Source organism: Bos taurus, chromosome 12 (assembly GCF_002263795.3).
Source record: "Bos taurus isolate L1 Dominette 01449 registration number 42190680 breed Hereford chromosome 12, ARS-UCD2.0, whole genome shotgun sequence".
Taxonomy (NCBI): Eukaryota; Metazoa; Chordata; class Mammalia; order Artiodactyla; family Bovidae; genus Bos; species Bos taurus.
The window spans coordinates 72,549,106-72,574,739 of NC_037339.1; the positions used below are offsets into that span (position 1 = coordinate 72,549,106).

The following is a 25,634-nucleotide window of genomic DNA, read 5'->3' on the forward strand; positions in this document are numbered from 1 at the left end:
TAGGTTGTCATTCTCTGCAAACTAAAGAATTATTCTGACTGATGAAAATCACCATGTACTCTCAGTGACTTTATCTTAGAATTTTTGCACTTATTCATAAGGAATCATAGGCTTTGGCTAGAATTCTCAAATGGTATGCTCCAAATAGATTATAAACATATTAAATAACGATTCCCCTTATTTCTTGGGGCATCAGGACTAGGGTCACTTGGTTCTGGGTCAACATGTTTCTTGTGTACACATCATTGTCTCTCTGCCGTAGTGAGACAGATTGCAGAAGCATTGCCCATGGTGAGGTGGGCCATCAGATGGGCCTGAAATCCAATCAGATGGTGAGAATTGTGTGTGTAGCTTGGATTAGGCTCCTTGGAATTCCTAGGAATGTGGAAGGAAGAAATAAAATGGGCTTCAAGGAAGGGACGTTTATTGCACCCAAGAAATCTTCTGTTTCCTTCTTCAAGAGTGTTGACATTTTGCTTAGATACTACTGTTGCCTTCTACCAACTTCTGTAAAGGCTTTGAGAGAGCTGGCAATAAATAAAAGATGCACAAATATGTATACATATATATACACACACAAATATAGATGTAAACCCATATATTATATGCATATGTTTGAATAATATAATACTTAATCCTCTGTGAGACTGTATATAGTATGATCTGCAAGTAGAAAAAAAAATCTTAGAGAAAGTCTATTTGAATTGCTTTAGAATTTAGGGGCATGAAATCTGAAGGACTTAACTTAAGCTAGGGAGCAGGAGCTTTGGAGAACAAGTTACCAGTCTATAGTTGGTATTCAAGGAAAGAGCGTTGGCATAGTTCCCTTCATTTTGATCTTACCTCTGCTTCCCAGGTTATCTGCCAGTCTGGGCTAATCATTAAAGGCTTTAAATTATATAGAAAAACAGATTACTGAAACTGGTGAATATTGTCCAATCAAATAATGTGAATCTGCTAAACTGTAATTGGGGTTTTTCCTAATTGAAATTTCAGCAGATATTTTCCCCCTGACAACCACTGATAACACTCCCAGTGACTTTACTTAAGATCAGAGGTGGAAGGAGCTGGAAGGACCCTTCCCCATGAATATGAAGGTTGTAAAAGGGTGGGATGCACAGTTAAACCAGTGGTTGTTAAGAAATTGTTCATATGTAGGTCTAATAGAAGAGAGAACAGACAGCCCTGTTTTTCCCCACTTATGATTAGAATTTATTCTTTCAGAATTCTATCCTCTTAACTTTTTTTTATATTGATACCATGACACAGATGCAGTTTTGGTTCACAAGGGTTCTTGGCCACAGAGTCACAATTCTGGACATTTCCTCCTCCTTCCAGACTCCTCTACCTGCAGTGGTGGGTCTGGAATTCCACGACTGCAAACTGTTCCTGGCTTTCTCCATGACCTATAATACCTTAGGAAAACTTAGGACACCACGTGGCCTTCCAACTTCATGTCCTATCTGTAAATAGAAACGATAGTACTTACTTTGCTCATTCACAAGGTAGTTGTGAGGATCCTCTGAGAAAGCTGATCAGGAAGAGCTGTTACCGGGGTCCAGCCCCAGTTGGATCCAGGGATTCACTCGGGAGGACGGCGTTGGCGTAAAGGATAGCACAGCAGAGAGATCAGAGGCTTGATATGACTGGTTTACATGGGAAATTAATAAAGTTCGTGACACCGAACTTGCTAGGACTATGGAGGCCGCAGGCACTCTCTTGAATCGCGGAAGGTGCCCCCTCTTAGGCACCTTCTTGAGTGGGTCTTAGAAACCCAGGCAAATAAGTAGTCTCAGAGAGCCCCCACGCTCCAGTCATTCATCCTGAAGGAAGAACAGAGAAGAAAAGGAAGGAAAAGGAAGCAAGAATGACATGGTGAGACCAAGCCTGATGAGCAAGGCCCACACTTTATTTTCCAAAGTAGTTTTTATACCTTAAGTTGTGCATAGAGGATAATGGGGGAGGGGGGGTGGGTAGAGTCATGCAAGGTCAGCAGTCCTTGATCCTTATCGAAGCCAGGCTTTCTTTCTGCAAACTTATCATATGCAAAAGCTTTAGGTGATTTGCATCATCTTCTGGCCAGGAGGCCTGTTAGCATTTTATGACCCTTTCTTCAGAAAACTTATTTTTCTCTAAAGGTGATTATTCTAAAGACAGGCGCCACCCTCTGAAAGCATTAGATAAAGTTGCATTCCTATAGGGCAAAAGTGTGGTGGGCTATAACAAGAAAATAATTAACTCAAGGGTCCAAGGTTATAAACATTAAAGCTATTACTTACATTTCTATATACCAACTATATTAATCAATACACTCCCAGGGACATAGTAGGTAAGGGATATGGAAACTTGGCAGCAAGCATTAGCTCAACAAAGAAATCCTGTACTAATTCTATTCTAACAATTTTAACTCTCTGAGAAGATCTGCGTTGTTAGAATATCTTAAGCTTCCCGTACCTCTCATGGTTGGGAGGCTGTGAACAATCACATGCATAGCTGCAGGAATCTGAACAAACCTGTCAGGCAAGCTAGAAAGTCATCAGAGGGGTTTGAATTGAAACACTCCTATTATGCCCAGGAGACTTATTAACTAGAGCTCTAAGCTAATTTTCTTCAGAGAAAGGTGGTTGGGGATAGCCCCCCGTTAATGTCAGAGGAGTTGGTAAAAGTCATAAAATAGTAAAACAGACAGATTCTGGTTTTGGAGTAGACGCTCAGGCAGATCCAGGGGGGCCCTTGAGCCCTGACTCGCCTTGCCTATCAGGGCTCTCCCGCATGACCTTGTCATGGGTGGGAACTCCCGTGCTGGCTCCCAGCAAGCTGTGAAATGATAAAACACAAATCTCTGTGATACAGGCATTATCTACCAACCCATCCCTTAGAGATGCATCAGGGCCAGGGACCTTGGGTGACAAGTTGGCGAGGCCCTGGGCTGGTGAGCACAGGATTCAGGTGCTGGTGCTGAGAGGACCCAGAACAACCAGTGTTAACTCAGACAAGCATCTCAACCTTCTTATCCCAGCTTCTTTTTGGTCAAAATTTCTATCAACTGTGATTCTGACAGAATGTGGTTCACTGGAGAAGGGAATGGCAAACCATTTCGGTATTCTTGCCTTGAGAACCCCATGAACAGTATGAAAGTACAAAAAGGTAGGACACTGAAAGATGAACTCCCTAGACCAGTAGGTGCCCAATATGCTACTGGAGATCAGTGGAGAAATAACTCCAAAAAGAATGAAGGGATGGAGCCAAAGCAAAAACAACACCCAACTGAGGATGAGACTGGAGATAGAAGCAGGGTTCGATGCTGTAAAGAGCAATATTACAGAGGAACCTGGATTGTTATGTCCATGAATCAAGGCAAATTGGAAGTGGTCAAGCAGGAGATGATAAGAGTGCACGTATACATTCTATGAATCAGCGAAATAAGATGGACTGGAATGGGTGAATTTAACTCCGATGACCATTGGATCTACTACTGTGGGCAGGAATCCCTTAAAAGAAATGGAGTAGCCATCGTGGTCAACAAAAGAGTCCAAAATAGAGTACTTGAATGCAATCTCAAAAACGACAGAATGATCCTTTTCGTTTCCAAGGCAAACCATTCAATATCATGGTAATCCAAGTCTATGCCCCAACCAGTAATGCTGAAGAAGCTTAAGTTGAACAGTTCTATGAAGACCTCTAAGACCTATTAGAACTAACACCCAAAAAAGATGTCCTTTTCATTGTAGGGGACTGGAATGCAAAAGTAGGAAGTCAAGAAACACCTGGAGTAACAGGTAAATTGGCCTTGGAGTACAGAATGAAGCAGGGCAAAGGCTAATAGAGTTCTGCCAAGAGAATGTACTGGTCATAGCATATACCCTCTTCCAACAACACAAGAGAAGATTCTACACATGGACATCACCAGATGGTCAACACCAAAATTAGATTGATTATATTCTTTGCAGCCAAAGATGGAGAAGCTCTACACAGTCAGCAAAAACAAGACCGGGAGCTGACTGTGGCTCAGATCTTATTGCCAAATTCAGACTGACATTGAAGAAAGTGAGGAAAACCACTAGACCATTCAGATATGACCTAAATCAAATCCTTTATGACTATATAGTGGAAGTGAGTAATAGATTTAAGGGACTAGATCTGATAGAGTGCCTGATGAACTATGGACGGAGGTTCATGACATTGTACAGGAGACAGGGATCAAGACAATCCCCAGGAAAAAGAAATGCAAAAAAGCAAAATGGCTGTCTGAGGAGACCTTATAAATAGCTGTGAAAAGAAGGGAAGCTAAAAGCAAAGGAGAAAAAGAAAGATATACACATTTGAATGTGGAGTTCCAAAGAATACCAAGGAGAGATAAGAAAACCTTCCCCAGTGATCAGTGTAAAGAAATAGAGAGAAAAAATAGAATGGGAAAGACTAGAGATCTCTTCAAGAAAATTAGAGATACCAAGGGAACATTTCATGCAAAGATGGGCTCGATAAAGGACAGAAATGGTATGGACCTAACAGAAGCAGTAGATATTAAGAAGAGGTGGCAAGAATACACAGAAGAACTGTACAAAGAAGATCTTCATGACCCAGATAATCACGATGGCGTGATCACTCACCTAGAGCCAGACATCCTGGAATGTGAAGTCAAGTGGGCCTTAGGAAGCATGACTACAAACAAAGCTAGTGGAGGTGATGGAATTCCAGTTGAGCTATTTCAAATCGTGAAAGATGATACTGTGAAAGTGCTGCACTCGATATGCCAGCAAATTTGGAAAACTCAGCAGTGGCCACAGGACTGGAAAATGTCAGTTTTCATTCCCATCCCAAAGAAAGGCAATGTCAAAGAATGGTCAAACTACCACACAATTGCACTCATCTCACATGCTAGCAAAGTAATGCTCAAAATTCTCCAAGCCAGGCTTCAACAATACATGAACCATAAACTTTCAGATGTTCAACCTGGATTTAGAAAAGGCAGAGGAACCAGAAATCAAATTGCCAACATCTGTTGGATCATCATAAAAGCAAGAGAGTTCCAGAAAAACATCTACTTCTTCTTTATTGACTATGCCAAAGCCTTTCACTGTGTGGATCACAAAAAACTGGAACATTCTTCAAGAGATGGGAATACCAGACCACCTGAACTTCCTCCTGAGAACTGTGTATGTAGGTCAGGAAGCAACAGTTAGGACTGGACATGGAACAACAGACTGGTTCCAAATCGGGAAAGGAGTATGTCAAGGCTGTATATTGTCACCCTGATTATTTAACTTACATGCAGAGTACATAATGTGAAATGCTAGGCTGGATGAAGCACAAGCTGGAATCAAGATTGCCAGGAGCAATATCAAGAACCGGAGATATGCAGATGACCCCACCCTTATGGCAGAAAACGAAGAAGAACTAAAGAACTTCTTGATGACATTGAAAAAGAAGAGTGAAAAAGTTGGCTTAAAGCTCAACATTCAGAAATCTAAGATCATGGCGTCCAGTCCCATCATCACTTCATGGCCAGTAGATGGGGAAACAATGGAAAAAGTGACAGGCTTTATTTTCTTGGGCTCCAAAGTCACTGCAGATGGTGACTTTGGCCATGAAATTGAAAGATGTTTGCTCCTTGGAAGAAAAGCTATGCCCCACCTAGACAGCATATTAAAAAGCAGATACATTACTTTGCTGACCAAGGTCCATCTAGTCAAAGCTATTGTTTTTCCAGTAGTCAGGTATGGATGTGAGAATTGGACTCTAAACAAAGCTGAGCTTGGAGAATACTCTTGAGAGTCCTTTGGACTGCAAGGAGACCAAACCAGTCAATCCTAAATGAAATCAGTCCTGAATATGCATTGGAAGGACTGATGCTAAAGCTCCAATACTTTGGCCACCTGATGCAAAGAACTGATTCATTGGAAAAAGACCCTGATGCTGGGAAATATTGAAGGCAGAAGGAGAAGGGGATGATAGGGGATGAGATAGTGGGATGGCATCACCGACTCGATGGGCATGAGTTTGAGCAAGCTCCAAGAGTTGGTGAACGACATGGGAGCCTGGCATGCTGTAGTCCATGGGGTCACAAAGAATCAGACATGACTGAGCGACTGAACTGAACTGAACTGAATACTTAGTCTAATGATAGAAGGATGGCTGTATGTTGGGGGTTTAAATGTGTTGTAATGGCACATGACATGGGCTTCCCAGCTCCATGACTTAGTCTCCATCAAGTTGCTTCTTCTCACCCTGTGCCTCACTCCTCCATTTCTAAACTTAGAAAATACTATTACTGAATATTTTACACTGAATTTGTAATTAACCACTTCTTTATCCCTACATGCATAGCTAAGGTGTCTGGATTCCTTATCTGTGATACCTGCTCACTCATCTTTTTAGTAACACCTGATGACTCCTGATAGTTTGGGATTCAACTCCTACTCTCTGAACCTCAAATATTCTAATCTGTTGAAACTAGTCATGCCTGCCTCAAAGGACTACTGAGTGTATCAGAAGAGCTGATACCTAGAAAGTTCTTATCAAAGTGTTGGTGCATGCAACAAATATCATGAGGGCCAACTATAATTTTATTTCTTTGGAAGGGAAAGCATTCCCTGCTGTTTGAACAAGTTTTTCAAGGAAAGGAGTTTAATCTTAAGAGCAAATCATTAAAGTTTATCTTTGGAAATTATCCTTGACATGCAGGCCTCTGTATTTTTGCTATTTCAGACATCTCTACTTGTGATTGGTGTGGTGGGTGTGATGGTGGCTGCAATTCCTTGGATTGCTATACCTGTGATTCCCCTTGGCATCCTTTTCTTTGTTCTTCGGCGATATTTCTTAGAGACATCACGAGATGTGAAACGCCTGGAATGTACAAGTGAGTACCTGGGCTCTCAGTTTGGGATGACAGTGCGTGCTGGCTTCCATTTGTACGGCAATTAACCAGACCCCTGAAATTCCTTAGACTGTTCTGTGGAATTTCTTACTGTTAACGTTAGGTGATTGAAAGTTATGGCCCCTGAGAGTAGGTTTGGCCCTTAAGGTAAATGGAGCTGATGGTGGGTCATCTGCACTTTGCATTTTAGCCCAAGGAGGACAGATGTGAGCACCATGAGGACAGGGACCATTTCTGTCTTGTTCACGACACACTTCCTTACACAAGAGTATCCACCCTGTGAATACTGTTCTTGAAAGTATTTCATCATGTTGGAACTAATATAGAGGATTTTTCTTCTCCTGAAGTTACCAGACCTGACAAAGAAAGGAAAAGATTAGGAGACCTCAGGAAATACGTGTCAGAAGTGATACATTTGAAAAATACATTGTTTAACACATTCAAGTAAATTGTAATTGTTAAATGTATTGAAAAGATGTGTGTTAGTCATCAGTTATGTCGACTCTCTTTGTGACCCCATGGACTGTAGCCCACCAGGCTCCTCAGTCCATGGATTCTCCAGGCAAGAATACTGGAGTGGGTAGCCATTCCATTCTCCAGAGGATCTTCCTGACCCAGGTGTTGAACCCAGGTCTCCTGCATTGCTGGTGGATTCTTTAATGTCTGAGCCACCAGGGAAGTTCTATTGAAAAGATAAGCCCTGTTAGTTTCAGGTTTGTTCTTTATCATTACCAGTATTTGGGTGATACCACACTGTTTGTATACCCCTTTCTCAAAACTATTTATATAAATGATGCTGAAAATAATCCCCTATGAGAACACAGGATGGGGATCTGTTCAGTATGCATTTAGTTGATTACTCCATACACCTTCCTAGTTTTAGAATAATGGGGAACAGGGACTTCCCTGGAGGTCCTGTGGTTAAGACTCTGTGCTTCCACTGTGGGAGCCACTACTTCAGTCCCTGGTTGTGGAACTAGACCCTGCAAGGTCTTGGTTTTGGCTGCAAGGTGCAGCCAAAAAACAAAATAATGGGGAACACATTTTATGATTAATTATTCTATTCTACAGGTATCACAGATGATGGAAGAATTGAATTTATGTCATTCTTAATGCATACATTTCATCAATATTAATAAATAATGAAGAAAATACATTGTTACATATTTTTTAAGTTATAAAAACAATAGCTAAAAAGTAAGGAGAGAATATGTTTGTAGCAGAGACCTCAAACATGAATAATTATTGCAAATTCATACCAACTTTACTTTCTAGAAACCAAGCCAAGAACAGAAGCATATTGAATCCTATGATTCTCTGTACTTACTAAATGGAAAAAAGTCTCAGTTAATCCAGTCAAAGGAGTTTTGTGTGTGTGTGTGTGTGTGTGTGGCAATTGTGTGTTTTGTTTTTAATAGTAAACACTTGAGGTACTTATCTTTATTTGTGAAAAGGATAGTGATCATCAATTTCATAAAATCTATAAAAGAAACTTTCATTCATCAAGAGAAGCAGGTGACCTCCCATGAGGTCTGGTCTTGTGAGGTGTTTGGATGGAGGGAGAGCAGTAGAGTCCAGGTGTGTGTGACATTCTGCTGATGACTTGGTAGGATGGTAGGACCTGGGGAGGCAGAAGAGGAAGCGATGAGCTCCATCCAATCTTCTGTGTAGTCAAGGTTTCAGATGTTTTATACTTTGAGGCCACCCATGAAAGGAAGTCCATTCAACAATTTTGTTGCAAAGCAGGTCTATGGTACGTTCAAAGAGGGTTTATTCCAGAAAAAATGTTTGACAGAAATTTTTGCCGGGGACAAGGGCCATCACCCATTCATATGAAAGTGGAGAGAAGAATTTCTCCTGAGGCTTTTATCAAGAAGCAGTACAGAATTTTCTCAATATTTGATCTGGAGAGTCTGAGGACTTTGGCACCATCACTGTGGAATATTTGGATTTTTTGCACCTAGTAGGCTGCAGTAAGTTAGACAATGAATTTAATCCAGATACTCCTCCTGCACACCCCAGATAACCACATGTGGTGGCCAGTTGATTAGAACTGTTTATGTTTTCTCTCTAGCTGCTGGCGGTGGTAGTGTTCGGTCCCTAATTCAAGTCCAAGACCTCATGGTCTGCAACACACCAAGCTTCTCCGTCCTTCATTACCTCCCAGAGTTTGCTCAAACCCATGTTGGCTGAGTTGGTGATGCCATCCAACTATCTCATCCTCTGTCATCTACTTCTCCTCCTGCCGTCAATCTTTCCCATCATCACGATCTTTTCCAATGAGTCAGCTCTTCACATCAGGCAGTCAAAGTAGTGCAGCTTAAGCTTGAGCATCAGTTCTTCCAATGACTATTTAGGGTTGATTTCTTTTAGGATTGACTGGTTTGATCTCCTTGCACTCCAAGGGACTTTCAAGAGTATTCTCCAACACCACAGTTCAAAAATATCAGTTCTTCTGTGTTAAGCTTTCTTTATGGTCCTACTCTCACATCTATATACGACTACTAGAAAAACCATCAGTTCAGTTCAGTTCAGTCCTGTCTGACTCTTTGCAACTCTATGGACAGCAGCACGCCAGGCCTCCCTGTCCATGACCAACTCCTGGAGTTTACTCAAACTCATGTCCACTGAGTCGGTGATGCCATCCAACCATCTCATCCTCTGTTATCCCCTTCTCCTCCCACCTTCAATCTTTCCCAGCATCAGGGTCTTTTCCAATGAGTCAGTTCTTGGCATCAGGTAGCCAAAGTATTGGAGTTTCACCTTCAGCATCGGTCCTTCCAATGAATATTCAGGACTGATTTCCTTTAGGATGGACTGGTTGGATCTCTGTGCAGTCCAAGGGGCTCTCAAGAGTTTCCTCCAACACCACAGTTCAAAAGCATCAATTCTTCTGCACTCAGCTTTCTTTATAGTCCAATACTCACATCCATACATGACTACAGGAAAAAATATAGCTTTGACTAGATGGACCTTTGTTGGCAAAGTAATGTCTCTGCTTTTTAATATGCTGTCTAGTTTGGTCATAGCTTTTCTTCCAAAGAGCAAGCATCTTTTAATTTCCTGGCTGCAGTCACAATCTGCAGTGATTTTGGAGCCCAAGAAGTTAATGTCTCTCACTGTTTCCATTGTTTCCCCAAACCATGAAGTTATGGGACTGGATGCCATGATCTTTGTTTTCTGAATGTTGAGCTTTAAGCCAACTTTTTCACTCTCCTCTTTCACTTTCATCAAGAGGATCTTTAGTTCTTTGCTTTCTGCCATAAGGGTGATGTCATCTGCATATCTGAGGTTCTTGATATTTCTCCTGGCAATCTTGATTCCAGCTTGTGCTTCCTTTAGCCCAGCATTTCTCATGATGTACTCTACATGTAAGTTAAATAAGCAGGGTGACAATATACAGCCTTGATGTACTCCTTTCCCTATTTGGAACCAGTCTGTTGTTTCATGTCCAGTTCTAATTGTTGCTTCTGGACCTGTATACAGATTTCTCAGGAGGCAGGTAACGTGGTCTGGTATTCCCATCTCTTGAAGAATTTTCCACAGTTTTTTGTGATCTACACAGTCAAAGGCTTTGGCATAGTCAATAAAGCAGAAATAGATATTTTTCTGGAACTCTGATGATCCAATCGATGTTGATGATCCAATGATGATCCAATGGGCGTTGGCAATTTGATCTCTGGTTCCTCTGCCTTTTCTAAATCCAGCTTAGACATCTGGAAGTTCATGGTTCATGTACTGTTGAAGCCTGGCTTGGAGAATTTTGAGCATTACTTTGCCAGCATGTGAGATGAGTCCAGTTTTGTGGTAGCATTCTTTGGCATTGCCTTTCTTTGGGATGGGAATGAAAAGTGACCTTTTCGAGTTCTGTGGCCACTGCTGAGTTTTCCAAATTTGCTGGCATATTGAGTGCAGCACTTACACAGCATCCTCTTTTAGGATTTGAAATAGGTCAGCTGGAATTCCATCACCTCCACTAGCTTTATTGGTCGTGGTGCTTCCTAAGGCCCATTTGATTTCACATTCCAGGATGTCTGGCTCTAGGTGAGTGTGATCACACTATCGTGGTTATCTGGATCATAAAGATCTTTTTTGTATAGCTCTTCTGTGTTTTCTTGCCACCTTGTCTTAGTATCTTCTGCTTCTGTTAGGTCCATACCATTTGTGTCCTTTATTGTGTCCATCTTTGCATGAAATATTCCCTTGGTATCTCTAATTTTCTTGAAGAGATCTCTAGTCTTTCACAGTCTATTGTTTTCATCTATTTCTTTGCATCGATCACTGAGGAAGGTTCTCTTATCTCTCCTTGCTATTCTTTGGTACTCTACATTCAAATGGGTATATCTTTCCATTTCTCCTTTGCCTTTTGCTTAACTTCTTTTCATAGCTGTTTGAAAAACCTCCTCAGACAACCATTTTGCCTCTTTGAACTTCTTTTTCCTGGGGATGGTCTTAATCCCTGCCTCCTGTACAATGTCAGGAACCTCTGCCCATAGTTCTTCAGGCATTCTGTCTATCTGATCTAATCCCTTGAATCTATTTCTCACTTCCACTGTATAATCATAAGGGATTTGATTTGCATCATACCTGAATGGTCTAGTTTTCCCTATTTTCTTGAATTTAAGTCTGAATTTGGCAATAAGGCATTCATGATCTGAGCCACAGTCTGCTCCTGGTCTTTTTTCTGCTGACTCTATAGAGCTTCTCCAACTTTGGCTGCAAAGCATATAATCAATATGCCTTCAGTGTTGGCCATCTGGTGATGTCAATGTGTAGAGTCTTCTCTTGTGGTGTTTGAAGAGGTTATTTGCTATTACCAGTGTGTTCTTTTGGCAAAACTCTATTAGGCTTTCCCCTGCTTCATTTTGTACTCCAAGGCCAAATTTGGCTGTTACTCCATGTGTTTCTTGACTTCCTACTTCTGCACTCCAGTCCCCTATAATGAAAAGGACATCTTTTTTTGGGTATTAGTTCTAGAAGGTCTTGTAGGTCTTCATAGAACGATTGAACTTCAGCTTCTTCAGCATTGCTGGTTGGGGTATAGACTTGGATTACTGTGATATTGAATGGTTTGCCTTGGAAATGAACAGAAATCATTCTGTCATTTTTGAGATTGCATCCAAGTACTGCATTCAGACTCTTGAATGTGATGGCTACTCCATTTCTTCTAAGGGATTCTTGCCCACAGTAGTAAATATAATGGTCATCTGAGTTAAATTTATCCATTCCAGTCTATTTTTGTTCACTTATTCATTTCGATGTTCACTCATTCATTTCGATGTTCACTCATTCATTTCGATGTTCACTCTTGCCGTCTCCTGTTTGACCACTTCCAATTTACCTTGATTCATGGACATAACATTCCAGATTCCTATGCAATATTGCTCTTTGCATCAGCAGTCACATCCACAACTGGGTGTTGTTTTTGCTTTGGCTCTGTCTCTTCATTCTTTCTGGAGTTATATCTCCACTGATCTCTAGTAGCATATTGGGCACCTACTGACCTGGGAAGTTCATCTTGCAGTGTCCTATCTTTTTGCCTTTTCATACTGTTCATGGGGTTCTCAAGGCAAGAATACTCAGTGGTTTTCCATTCCCTTCTCCAGTGGACCACGTTTAGTCAGAATTCTCCACCATGACCTGTTTGTCTTGGGTGGCCCTACACAGCATGGCTCATAGTTTCATTGAGTTAGACAAGGCTGTGGTCCATGTGATCAGGTTTGCTCATTTTCTGTGACTGTGGTTTTCAGTCTGTCTGCCTTCTGATGGAGAAGGATAAGAGGCTTATGGAAGCTTCTTGATGGGAGAAACTGACTGAGAGGGAAACTGGGTCTTGTTCTGAGAAAACCCTAGCTTTGAATAGGCAGACATTTGCCTGCCAAATATTCCACTCTCCTCTTTCACCTTCATCAAGAGGCTCTTTCATTCCTCTTCACTTTCTGCCATAAGGGTGGTAGTATCTGCATATCTGAGTTTGATATTTCTCCCAGCAATCTTGATTCCAGTATGTGCTTCATTCAGTCTGACATTTTGCATGATGTACTCTGCATAGAAGTTAAATTAGTAGGGTGACAATATACAGCCTTGACATACTCTTTTCCCAGTTTGGAAGCAGTCTATTGTTTCATGTCTGGTTCTAACTGTTGCTTCTTGACCTGAGTACAGGTTTCTTAGGAGGTAGGTAAGGTGGTGTGGTATTCCCATCTCTTGAAGAAATTTCAGTTTATTGTGATCCACACAAAGGCTTGAGCATAGTCAATGAAGCAGAAATAGGTGTATTTCTGTAATTCTCTTGCTTTTACTATGATCTGATGAATGTTGGCAATTTGATCTCTGGTTCCTCTGTCATTTCTAAATCAAGCTTATACATATGAAAGTTCTTGGTTCACATAGTGTTGAAGCCTGCCTTGAAGGGTTTTGAGCATTACCCTGCTAGCATGTGAAATGAGTGCTACTGTGTGGTAGTTAGGACATTCTTTGCCATTGCCCTTCTTTGGGATTGGAATGAAAACTGACCTTTTCCAGTCCTGTGGTCACTACTGAGTTTTCCAAATTTGCTGGCATATTGAATGCAGCACTTTAACAGCATCATCTTTTAGGATTTGAAATAGCTCAACTGGAATTCTATTACCTGCACAAGGTTTGTTTGTAGTGATGTTTCCTAAGGCCCACTTGACTTCACATTCCAGGATGTCTGGCTCTAGGTTTTTTATCCCACCATAGTGGTTATCCAAGTCATTAAGATATTTTTGTATAGTTCTTCTTGTATTCTTTCCCCCTCTTCCTATTATCTTCTGTTTCTGTTAGGTTCATTCCATTTCTGTCCTTTATTGCACCCATCTTTACATGAACTGTTCTTTTGTTATATCTAATTTTCTTGAAGAAATCTCTAGTCTTTCTTATCTGTTGTTTTCCTCTATTTCTTTGCATTGATCACTGAGGAAGGCTTTCTTATCTCACCTTGATATTCTTTAGAACTCTGCATTGAAATGAGTATATCTTTCCTTTTCTCCTTTGCCTTTAAAGTCTCTTATTTTCTCAGATATTTGTAAGGCCTCCTCAGACAACGACTTTGCCTTTTCACATCTCTTTTTCTCAGGGATGGTTTTGATCACCGCCTCCTGTACAATGTCATGAACCTCTGTCCATAGTTCTTCAGGCATTCTGTCTACCAGATCTAATCCCTTGAATCTATTTGTTACTTCTACTGTATAATCATAAGGGATTTGACTTAGGTTGATTTAGGTTATACCTGAATGGTCTAGTGGTTTTCTATACTTTTTTCAATTTAAGTGTGATTTTTGCAATAAGGAGTTCATGATCTGAGCCACAGTCAACTCCCGGTCCTGTTTTTGCTCACTGTATAGAGCTTCTGCATCTTTGGCTGCCAAGAATATAATCAATCTTATTTCAGTACTGACCATCTGGTGATGTCCACGTGTAGAGTCTTCTCTTGTGTTGGTGGAAGAGGTTGTTTTCTATGACCAGTGTGTTCTCTTGGCAAAACTCTGTTAGCCTTTGCTCTGCTTCGTCTTGTAATCCAAGGTCAAACTGTTACTCCAGGTATCTCTTGACTTCCTACTTTTGCATTCTAGTCCCCTATGATGAAAATGACTGTGTGTGTGTGTGTGTGTGTGTGTGTGTGTGTGTGTATTAATTCTAGGATGTCTTATAGGTCTTCATAGAGCCATTCAACTTCAGCTTCCTTGGCATTAGTGGTTGGGGCTTAGGTTTGGATTATCGTGATATTGTATGCTTTGCTTTGGAAATGTATGGAGATCATTCTCTAATTTTTGAGATTGCATCCAAGCACTGCATATTGGACTCTTGTTGACTATGAGCGCTACTCCATTTCTTCTAATGGATTCTTTCCCACAGTAGTAGATATAATGGTCATCTGAATTAAATTCTCCCATTCCCATCCATTTTAGTTCATTGATTCCAAAAATGCCAATGTTCACTCTTGCCATCCAGCACCTATTTGACCACTTCCAATTTACCTTGATTAATGGGCCCAACATTCCAGGTTCCTATGAAGTATTGTTCTTTACATCATTGGACTTTTTTTCGCCACCAGACACGTCTACAACTAGGCATTGTCTCTGCTTTTGCTTAGCCTCTTCATTCCTTCTGGAGATATTTCTCTGTTCTTCTCCAGTTGCATATTGGACACCTACGAACCTGGGGAGGTAGGTCTGTGCTGTAAATAATAACACTGCTGCTTCCTTTAAATAGTAACTGATAGTGTATTTTAGGGCTTCCCAGGTGTCTCATTGATAAAGAATCCACCTTTCAATGTAGGAGACACAGGAAACAGGTTCAATTCCTGGGTTGTGAAGATCCCCTGAAGGAGAACATGGCAATCCACTCCAGTATTATTGCCTGGATAATTCGAGGGACAGAGGAGTGTGGCAGACTACAGTCCATGGGGTCTCAAAGATTCAGACATGATTGAGCAACTGAGAAAGTGAGAATGATCCTAACCCATGATCCTAATACACCTGTTTTAAGGGGCTCTCATGCCAGATTCCCAGGGGCTTTGTTCAACATAAGGTAATTAATGGGGCTTCCCAGATGGTGCTAGTTGTAAATGCAGGGGATGTCAGAGATGCGGGTTCAATCCCTGGGTTGGGAAGATCTAGGTATTCTTCCGTGGAGAATTCCATGGACAGGGAGCCTGGTGGGCTACACAGTCCATGGGATTGCAAAGAGTTGGACATAACAGAAGCGACTGAGCACAAGGTGATTAATAAGATATGCAATAATGGCTAAGGCTGTTGGATATTAGCTGAGTAAGATTTGGTGGTTTTCTGAACACAAATAACAAAGTCTGGAGAAAAATGCACATCATCACACACAGGCATTCTTAACCCTGATTATTCTCCCTCTGAGACACTGCAGCTGTGATTAAAAGCACAACCTTGGGAATGAGATAGTGTGGGTCTTATGCCCAGATCTATCACTTAGATGGGTTAATATAGTTAATACTGGGCAGTCAGTGCTCTTAATCCCTTAGTCTCTGGGGGTCTCAAGAGGATTTCTTGAGTAGATTCTTGTAGAGTGCCTTCTGGCCACTACCAAAGGCATTAGAACCTTGAACAAGAGGCAACTGAGAACTTATTCAAAACTAGCAGGTCTCACATAGCTTGAATAATAACCTGCAACAGGGCTATCAGCCAGAGAGATTCCCCTGTCAAGGAAGATCTGCACCCCACACTTGCGGGATGTGTTCCCAAATGTCCTCAGGGTTATGGGAAACACAGCTGTCAGTCCTGTGAACAGTAGGTTTATACATGTGACTGTGGGCTGAAGCTATGGCTGTGACATAGTCTGCTTCAAGACAGCGAGCTCAGTGCTTGTGGGAAAAAGATGCTACTTTGGGCAACATAACAACAGAACCTTGACATCCCCTCTCCCCATGTTCTACTTAACTTTTTGGTAGACCTTCCAGTTCACTCATCCTGGCATTCTTCTCAGCCCTAATGGGGTTTGAAAGAAAAAAGGATAGATTTTCATGGCTCCAGATTCCCTGGACTATAACTCTTGGGTTTGAGGTGAAGTAGGTGATGGGGTGTTTGGGTTCCCTGGTTTTCAAGGATGAGATGATACCTGGTTTATAAAGTCAACCCCACCTTCCATCCCTGCTGGAGAGAATCAGCTGCACTTTGATCTCCTGACAGGGAAGCAGGTGAGGGAGGCCACGCCGAAGAGTTCACTCCAGGACTTTCCCTGGGGGAACAGCCACGTCTGCTTCCTGTTCAGAAGCCCTGTCTGTGATGAACAGTGTTGATGTCACTCTCTGTGGAGTGGAAATGGGAGCCTGGTTCTTGTGAGTTTTCTCTGCTCTCTGGAGCTGGGTTTTCAGGTCCTCCTGACAGAGTGATGAGCCCCAGAATTCACCTGTATCATCCCTGTGAGCACCCAGTGTCCAGACTGGATGAGTTCTGAGGGTGACTGGGACACCTGGTAGGGATACAGAAAAGACCTGAACACAGCTCCCAGAATTTCTTATTTGGAGCTTGAGCTCAATCTGAGTTTATGTTGCTCTTACAACACAAAGTTATAGGCAGCTAAAAAGTTACTCAATAGAGTGAAGAGAGAGCAGTGTGGATGCTGAAATGAGAACACAGGTACATAACTGTATGATCAAAAGCATCACTGAATCACTTCAGCTCTGTGCCTAAATGAAGTAAAAAAAATTAGAACATATTGCAGGTCAGAGAAGGTTTTTCTTTAAGCAATATTACAGCTGAGCATCTAAGAGTTAGGTTCCCGGTCAGATGTCCCAGGCAGGAAAGAGTCCCACTCAGAGCTGAGTGGATGGTCACCTGGCCCCTAGCCCAGGCTGTCTTCCCCTAGCCCAGGGCTTTCCACCCTCTCTGAGCCCCAGTGACTTACAAGAGGAAGCAGCTCCTTCCATCTTTTTTTTTTTTTTATTCATTTATTTATTTTATTGGGCTATTACTTTACAATATTGTATGTTTTTGCCATACATTGACATGAAACAGCCAAGGGTGTACATGTGCTCCCCATCCTGAACCCACCTCCCACCTCCTTCCCATCCCATCCCTCAGGGTCATCCCAGTACACTGGGCCTGAGAACCCTGTCTCATGCATTGAACCTGGACTGGTGATCTGTTTCACATATGGTAACATACATATTTCATACTACTCTCTCAAATCATCCCACCCTCGCCTTCTCCCACAGAGTCCAAAAGTCTGCTCTTTACATCTGTGTCTGTTTTGTTGTCTCTCATATAGGGTCATTGTTACCATCTTTCTTCACTTCAGTTCAGTTCAGTCACTCAGTCGTGTCCAACTCTTTGCAACCCCACGAATCGCAGCACGCCAGGCCACCCTGTCCATCACCAACTCCCGGAGTTCACTCAGACTCACGTCCATCGAGTCAGTGATGCCATCCAGCCATCTCATCCTCTGTCGTCCCCTTCTCCTCCTGCCCCCAATCCCTCCCAGCATCAGAGTCTTTTCCAATGAGTCAACTCTTCGCATGAGATGGCCAAAGTACTGGAGTTTCAGCTTCAGCATCATTCCCTCCAAAGAAATCCGAGGGCTGATCTCCTTCAGAATGGACTGGTTGGATCTCCTTGCAGTCCAAGGAACTCCAAGGGTCTTCTCCAACACCACAGTTCAAAAGCATCAATTCTTCAGCGCTCAACTTCCTTCACAGTCCAACTCTCATATCCATACATGAACACCGGAAAAACCATAGCCTTGACTAGATGAACCTTTGTTGGCAAAGTAATGTCTCTGCTTTTGAATATGCTATCTAGGTTGGTCATAACTTTTCTTCCAAGGAGTAAGCGTCCTTTAATTTCATGGCTGCAGTCACCATCTGCAGTGATTTTCGAGCCCCAAAAGTAAAGTCTGACACTGTTTCCATTGTTTCCCCATCTATTTGCCATGAAGTGATGGGACCAGATGCCATGATCTTCATTTTCTGAATGTTCAACTTTAAGCCAACTTTTTCACGCTCCTCTTTCATCTTCATCAAGAGGCTTTTTAGTTCTTCTTCACTTTCTGCCATAAGGGTGGCGTCATCTGCATATCTGAGGTTATTGATATTTCTCCCGGCAATCTTGATTCCAGCTTGTGCTTCTTCCAGCCCAGCATTTCTCATGATGTACTCAGCACATAAATTAAATAAGCAGGGTGACAATATACAGCCTTGATGCACTCCTTTTCCTATTTGGAACCAGTCTGTTGTTCCATGTCCAGTTCTAACTGTTGCTTCCTGACCTGCATACAAATTTCTCAAGAGGCAGATCAGGTGGTCTGGTATTCCCACCTCTTTCAGAATTTTCCACAGTTTATTGTGATACACACAGTCAAAGGCTTTGCCATAGTCAAAGAAGCAGAAATCGATGTTTTTCTGGAACTCTGTTGCTTTTTTGATGATCCGGCAGATGTTGGCAATTTGGTCTCTGGTTCCTCTGCCTTTTCTAAAACCAGCTTGAACAACTGGAAGTTCACAGTTCACATATTGCTGAAGCCTGGCTTGGAGAATTTTGAGCATTACTTTACTAGTGTGTGAGATGAGTGCAATTGTGTGGTAGTTTGAGCATTCTTTGGCATTGCCTTTCTTTGGGATTGAAATAAAATTTTTCCAAATTCGCTGAGTTTTCCAAAACTGCTGAGTTTTCCAAATTTGCTGGCATATTGAGTGCAGCACTTTCACAGCATCATCTTTCAGGATTTGGAATAGCTCCACTGGAATTTCATCACCTCCACTAGCTTTGTTCATAGTGATGCTTTCTAAGGCCCACTTGACTTCACATTCCAGGATGTCTGGCTCTAGGCCAGTGATCACACCATTGTGATTATCTGTGTCATGAAGATCTTTTTTGTACATTTCTTCTGTGTATTTTTGCCACCTCTTCTTAATATCTTCTGTTTCTGTTAGGTCCATACCATTTCTGTCCTTTATCAAGCCCATGTTTGCATGAAATGTTCCCTTGGTATCTCTAATTTTCTTGAAGAGATCTCTAGTCTTTCCCATTCTGTTGTTTTCTTCTATTTATTTGTATTGATTACTGAGGAAGGCCTTCTTAACTCTTCTTGCTATTCTTTGGAACTCTGCATTCAGATGCTTATATCTTTCCTTTTCTGCTTTGTTTTTCACTTCTCTTTTCACAGCTAAAGGCCTCCTCAGACAGCCATTTTGCTTTTTTGCATTTCTTTTCCATGGGGATTGTCTTGATCCCTGTCTCCTGTACAGTGTCACGAACCTCAGTCCACAGATCATCAGGCACTATATCTATCAGATCTAGTCCCTTAAATCTATTTCTCACTTCCACTGTATAGTCATAAGGGATTTGATTTAAGTCATACCTGAATGGTCTAGTGGTTTTCCCTACTTTCTTCAATTTCAGTCTGAATGTGGCAATAAGGAGTTCATGATCTGAGTCACAGTCAGCTCCTGGTCTTGTTTTTGTTGACTGTATAGAGCTTCTCCATCTTTGGCTGCAAAGAATATAATCCATCTGATTTCAGTGTTGACCATCTGGTGTTGTCCATGTGTAGAGTCTTCTCTTGTGTTGTTGGAAGAGGGTGTTTGCTATGACCAGAACATTTTCTTGGCAAAGCTCTATTAGTCTTTGCCCTGCTTCATTCCGTATTCCATGGCCAATTTTGCCTGTTACTCCAGGTGTTTCTTGACTTCCCACTTTTGCATTCCAGTCCCCTATAATGAAAAGGACATCTTTTTGGGTGTTAGTTCTAAAAGGTCTTGTAGGTCTTCATAGAACCTTTCAACTTAAGCTTCTTCAGCATTACTAGTTGGGGCATAGACTTGGATTACTGTGATATTGAATGGTTTGCCTTGGAAATGAACAGAGATCATTCTGTCGTTTTGAGATTGCATCCAAGTACTGCATTTCAGACTCTTTTGTTGACCATGATGGCTACTCCATTTCTTCTTAGGGATTCCTGCCCGCAGTAGTAGATATAATGGTCATCTGAGTTAAATTCACCCATTCCACTCCATTTTAGTTCGCTGATTCCTAGAATGTCGACATTCACTCTTGCCATCTCTTCTTTGACCACTTCCAATTTGCCTTGATTCATGGACCTGACATTCCAGGTTCCTATGCAATATTGCACTTTACAGCATGGGACCTTGCTTCTATCACCAGTCACATCTACAACTGGGTATTGTTTTTGCTTTGGCTCCATCCCTTCATTCTTTCTGGAGTTATTGCTCCACTGATCTCCAGTAGCATATTGGGCACCTACTGGCCTGGGGAGTTCCTGTTTCAGTATCCTATCATTTTGCCTTTTCATACTGTTCATGGGGTTCTCAAGGCAAGAATACTGAAGTGGTTTGCCATTCCCTTCTCCAGTGGACCACATTCTGTCAGACTTCTCCACCATGACCCGCCCATCTTGGGTGGCCCCATGGGCATGGCTTAGTTTCATTGAAGTAGACAAGGCTGTGGTCCTAGTGTAATTATATTGACTAGTTTTCTGTGAGTATGGTTTCAGTATGTCTGCCCTCTGATGCCCTCTTGAAACACCTACCATCTTTCTTGGGTTTCTCTTACCTTGGACGTGGGGTATCTCTTCAGGACTGCTCCAGCAAAGCACAGCCGCTGCTCCGTACCTTGGACACGGGGTATCTCCTCACCACCGCCCATTCTGATCTTGAACATGGAATAGCTCCTCTAGGCCCTCCTGTGCCCACGCAGCCACCACTCCTTGGAGGTGGGGTAGGTCCTCCCGGCCGCCGCCCCTGGCTTGGACTAGGGTAGCTCCTCTCGGCCGCCACACCTAATCTCAGATGCGGGGTAGCTCCTCTTTCTAAATTCCACATATATGCATTAATATACTGTATTGGTATTTTTCTTTCTGACTTACTCCACTCTTTATAACAGGTTCCAGTTTCATCCACCTCATTAGAACTGATTCAAAAGCATTCTTTTCAAAAGCTGAGTAATATTCCATTATGTATATGTACCACAACTTTCTTATCCATTCATTCACTGATGGACATATAGGTTTCTTCCATGTCCTAGCTATTGTAAGCAGAGCTGCAATGAACATTGGAGTACATGTGTCTCTTTCAATTCTGATTTCCTCAGTATGTATTCCCAGCAGTGGGATTGCTGAATCATATGGCAGTTCTATTTGAAGTTTTTAAAGGAATCTCCACCCTATTCTTCATAGTGACTATACTAGTTTGCATTCCTACCAACAGTGTAACAGGGTTCCCTTTTCTCTGCACCCTCTCCAGTACTTATTGTTTGTAGACTTCTGGATAGCAGCCATTCTGACTGGCATGAGATGGTACCTAATTGTGGTTTTGATTTGCATTTCTCTGATATTGAGTAATGTTGAGCGTCTTTTCATGTGTCTGTTAGCCATCTGTATGTCTTCTTTGGAGAAATGCCTGTTTAGTTCTTTGGCCCATTTTTGATTAGGTCGTTTATTTTTCTGGAATAGAGCTGCAGGTGCTGCTTATATATTTTTGAGATTATTTCTTTGTCAGTTGCTTCATTTGTTATTATTTTCTCCCATTCTGAAGGCTGTTTTTCACCTTGCTAATAGTTTCCTTCATTGTGCAAAAGCTTTTAAGTTTAATTAGGTCCCATTTGTTTATTTTTGCTTTTATTTCCATTACTCTGGGAGATGGGTCATAGAGGATACTGCTGTGATTTATGTTGGAGAGTGTTTTGCCTATGTTTTCCTCTAGGCGTTTTATAGTTTCTGGTCTTACATTTAGATCTTTCATCCATTTTGAGTTTATTTTTGTGTACGGTGTTAGTGTTCTAGTTTCATTCTTTCACAAGTGGTTGACCAGTTTTCCCAGCACCACTTGTAAAATAGATTGTCTTTTCTCCATTGTGTATTCTTGCCTCCTTTGTCAAAGATAAGGTGTCCATAGGTGCGTGGGTTTATCTCTGGGCTTTCTATTTTGTTCCATTGATCTATGGTACTTTGTGCCAGTACCATACTGTCTTGATGACTGTAGCTTTGTAGTATAGTCTGAAGTCAGGCAGGTTGATTCCTCCAGTTCCATTCTTCTTTCTTAAGATTGCTTTGGCTATTCGAGGTTTTTTGTATTTCCATATAAACTGTGAAATTATTTGTTGTAGTTCTCTGGGAAATACCATTGGTAGCTTGATAGGTATTGCATTGAATCTATAGATTGCTTTGGATACTATACTCATTTTCACTATATTGATTCTTCTGATCCATGAACATGATATATTTCTCCCTCTATTTGTGTCATCTTTGATTTCTTTTATCAGTGTTTTATAGTTTTCTATATTCAGGTCTTATTGTTTCTTTAGGTAGATTTATTCCTAAGCATTTTATTCTTTTCATTGCAATGGTGAATGAAATTGTTTCCTTAATTTCTCTTTTTGTTTTCTCATTGTTAGTGTATAGGAATGCAAGGGATTTTTGTGTGTTAATTTTATATCCTGCAACTTCACTATATTCATTGATTAGCTCTAGTAATTTTCTGGTGGTTTTTAGGGTTTTCTATGTAGAGGATCATGTCATCTGCAAACAGTGAATTTTATTTCTTCTTTTCCAATCTGAATTCCTTTTGTTTCTTTTTCTTCTCTGAGTGCTGTGGCTAAAACTTCCAAAACAATGTTGAATAGTAGTGGTGAGAGTGGGCACCCTTGTCTTATTCCTGATTTTAGGGGAAATGCTTTCAATTTTTCACCATTGAGGATAATGTTTGATGTGGGTTTGTCATATATAGCTTTTATTATGTTGAGGTATGTTCCTTCTATGCCTGCTTTCTGGAGGATTTTTATCATAAATGGATGTTGAATTTTGTCAAAGCCTTCCTCTGCATCTATTGAGATAATCATATGGTTTTTATCTTTCAATTTGTTAATGTGGTGTATCACATTGATTGATTTATGAATATTGAAGAATCCTTGCATCCCTGGGATAAATCCCACTTGATCATGATGTATGACCTTTTTAATATGTTGTTGGATTCTGTTTGCTAGAATTTTGTTGAGGATTTTTTGCATCTATATTCATGAGTGCTATTGTCCTGTAGTTTTCTCTTTTTGTGGCATCTTTGTCTGGTTTTGTTATTAGGGTGATGGCGGCCTCATAAAATGAGTTTGGGAGTTTACCTTCCTCTCCAATTTTCTGGAAGAGTTTGAGTAGAATAGGTGTTAGCTCTTCTCTAAATTTTTGGTAGAATTCACCTGTGAAGTCTGGGCTTTTGTTTGTTGGAAGATTTCTGAATACAGTTTCCATTTCCGTGCTTGTGATGGGTATGTTAAGATTTTCTATTTCTTCCTGGTTCAGTTTTGGAAAGTTATACTTTTCTAAGAATTTATCCATTTCTTCTAAGTTGTCCATTTTTTGGCATATAGTTGCTGATAGTAGTCTCTTATGATCCTTTGTATTTCTGTGTTGTCTGTTGTGATTTCTCTATTTTCATTTCTAATTTTGTTGATTTGATTCTTTCCCCTGTTTTTCTTGATGAGTCTGGCTAATGGTTTGTCTGTTTTATTTATCATCTCAAAGAACCAGCTTTTAGTTTTGTTGACTTTTGCTATAGTCCCCTTTGTTTCTTTTTCATTAATTTCTGCCCTATTTTTTATGATTCCTTTCCTTCTACTAACCCCTGGGTTCTTCATTTCTTCCTTATCTAGTTGCTTTAGGTGTAAAGTTAGGTTATTTATTTGATTTTTCTCTTGTTTCTTGAGGTAAGCTTGTATTGCTATAAACCTTCCCTTAGCACTGCTTTTACTGAATCATATAGGTTTTGGGTTGTTGTGTTTTCATTTTGATTTGTTTCTATGGGTATTTTGATTTCTTCTGTGATTTTTTGGTTATTCAGAAGTGTGTTTTTTAGCCTCCATATGTTTGTATTTTTAATAGTTTTTTTCCCCCTGTAGTTGACATCTAATCTTACTGCACTGTGATCAGAAAAGATGACTGAAATGATTTCAATTTTTTTGAATTTACCAAGGCTAGATTTATGTCCCAGGATGTGATCTATCCTGGAGAGGGTTCCGTGTGCACTTGAGAAACTCCTTCTTTGTCTCTTTTCACATCCTTTATTTCAAAGTCTATTTTATCTGATATGAGTATGGCTACTCCTGCTTTCTTTTGGTCCCCATTTGCATGAAATATTTTTTTCTAGCCCTTCACTTTCAGTCAGTATGTGTCCCTTGTTTTGAGGTGGGTCTCTTGTAGACAGCATATATAGGGGTCTTGTTTTTGTATCCATTCAGCCAGACTTTGTCTTTTGGTTGGGGCATTCAACCCATTTACATTTAAGGTAATTATTGATAATTATGATCCTATTGCCATTTACTTTATTGTTTTGGGTTTGAGTTTATAAACCTTTTCTGTGTTTTCTGTCTAGAGAAGATCCTTTAGCATTTGTTGAAGAGCTGGTTTGGTGGTGCTAAATTCTCTCAGCTTTTGAGTGTCTGAAAAGCTTTTGATTTCTCCTTCATATTTGAATGAGATCCTTTCTGGGTATAGTAATCTGGGTTGTAGGTTTTTCTCTTTCATCACTTTAAGTATGTCTGGCCATTCCCTTCTGGCCTGAGGAGTTTCTATTGAAAGATCAGCTGTTATTCTTATGGAAATCCCCTAGTGTGTTATGTGTTGCTTTTCCCTTGATATTTTTAATATTTGTTCTTTGTGTTTGATGTTTGTTAATTTGATTAATATGTGTCTTGGGGTGTTTTGTCTTGGGTTTATCCTGTTTGGGACTCTCTAGTTTTCTTGAACTTTGGTGGCTATTTCCTTCACCATTTTAGGGAATTTTTCAGCTGTTATCTCCTAAAGTATTTTTTCATGGCCTTCCTTTTTGTCTTCTTCTTTTGAGGCTCCTATGATTCGAATGTTGGGGCGTTTAACATTGTTCCAGAGGTCTCTGAGATTGTCCTCATTTCTTTTAATACATTTTCTTTTTTCCTCTCTGCTTCATTTATTTCTACCATTCTATCTTTGACATCACTTATCCTATTTTATGCCTCAGTTATTCTACTGTTGGTTCCCTCCAGAGTGCTTTTGTCTCAGTTATTGCATATTCATTATTGATTGACTCTTTTTTATTTCTTTTAAGTCCTTGTTAAAATTTTCTTGCATCTTCTCAATCCTTGTCTCCAGATTATTTATCTGTAACTCCATTTTGTTTTCAAGATTTTGGATCATTTTTACTGATCATTCAGATCATTATTCTGAATTCATTTTTAGGTAGATTCCCTATTTCCTCCTCTTTTGTTTGGGTTGGTGGGCATTTATC

The 25,634-nt window shown here is 40.8% G+C and overlaps 1 protein-coding gene across 1 annotated transcript in view; it reads left to right on the forward strand.

Annotated features, from left to right (window-relative positions):
* Positions 1 to 25,634, forward strand: part of LOC104970698 (ATP-binding cassette sub-family C member 4) — a 102,610-nt gene that overhangs the window by 37,588 nt on the left and 39,388 nt on the right. Inside the window, exon 3 of the mRNA XM_025000209.2 lies at positions 6,709 to 6,859. Within this exon, the coding sequence (XP_024855977.1) occupies positions 6,709 to 6,859 (151 nt within the window). The remainder of the gene's footprint in view (positions 1 to 6,708; positions 6,860 to 25,634) is intronic.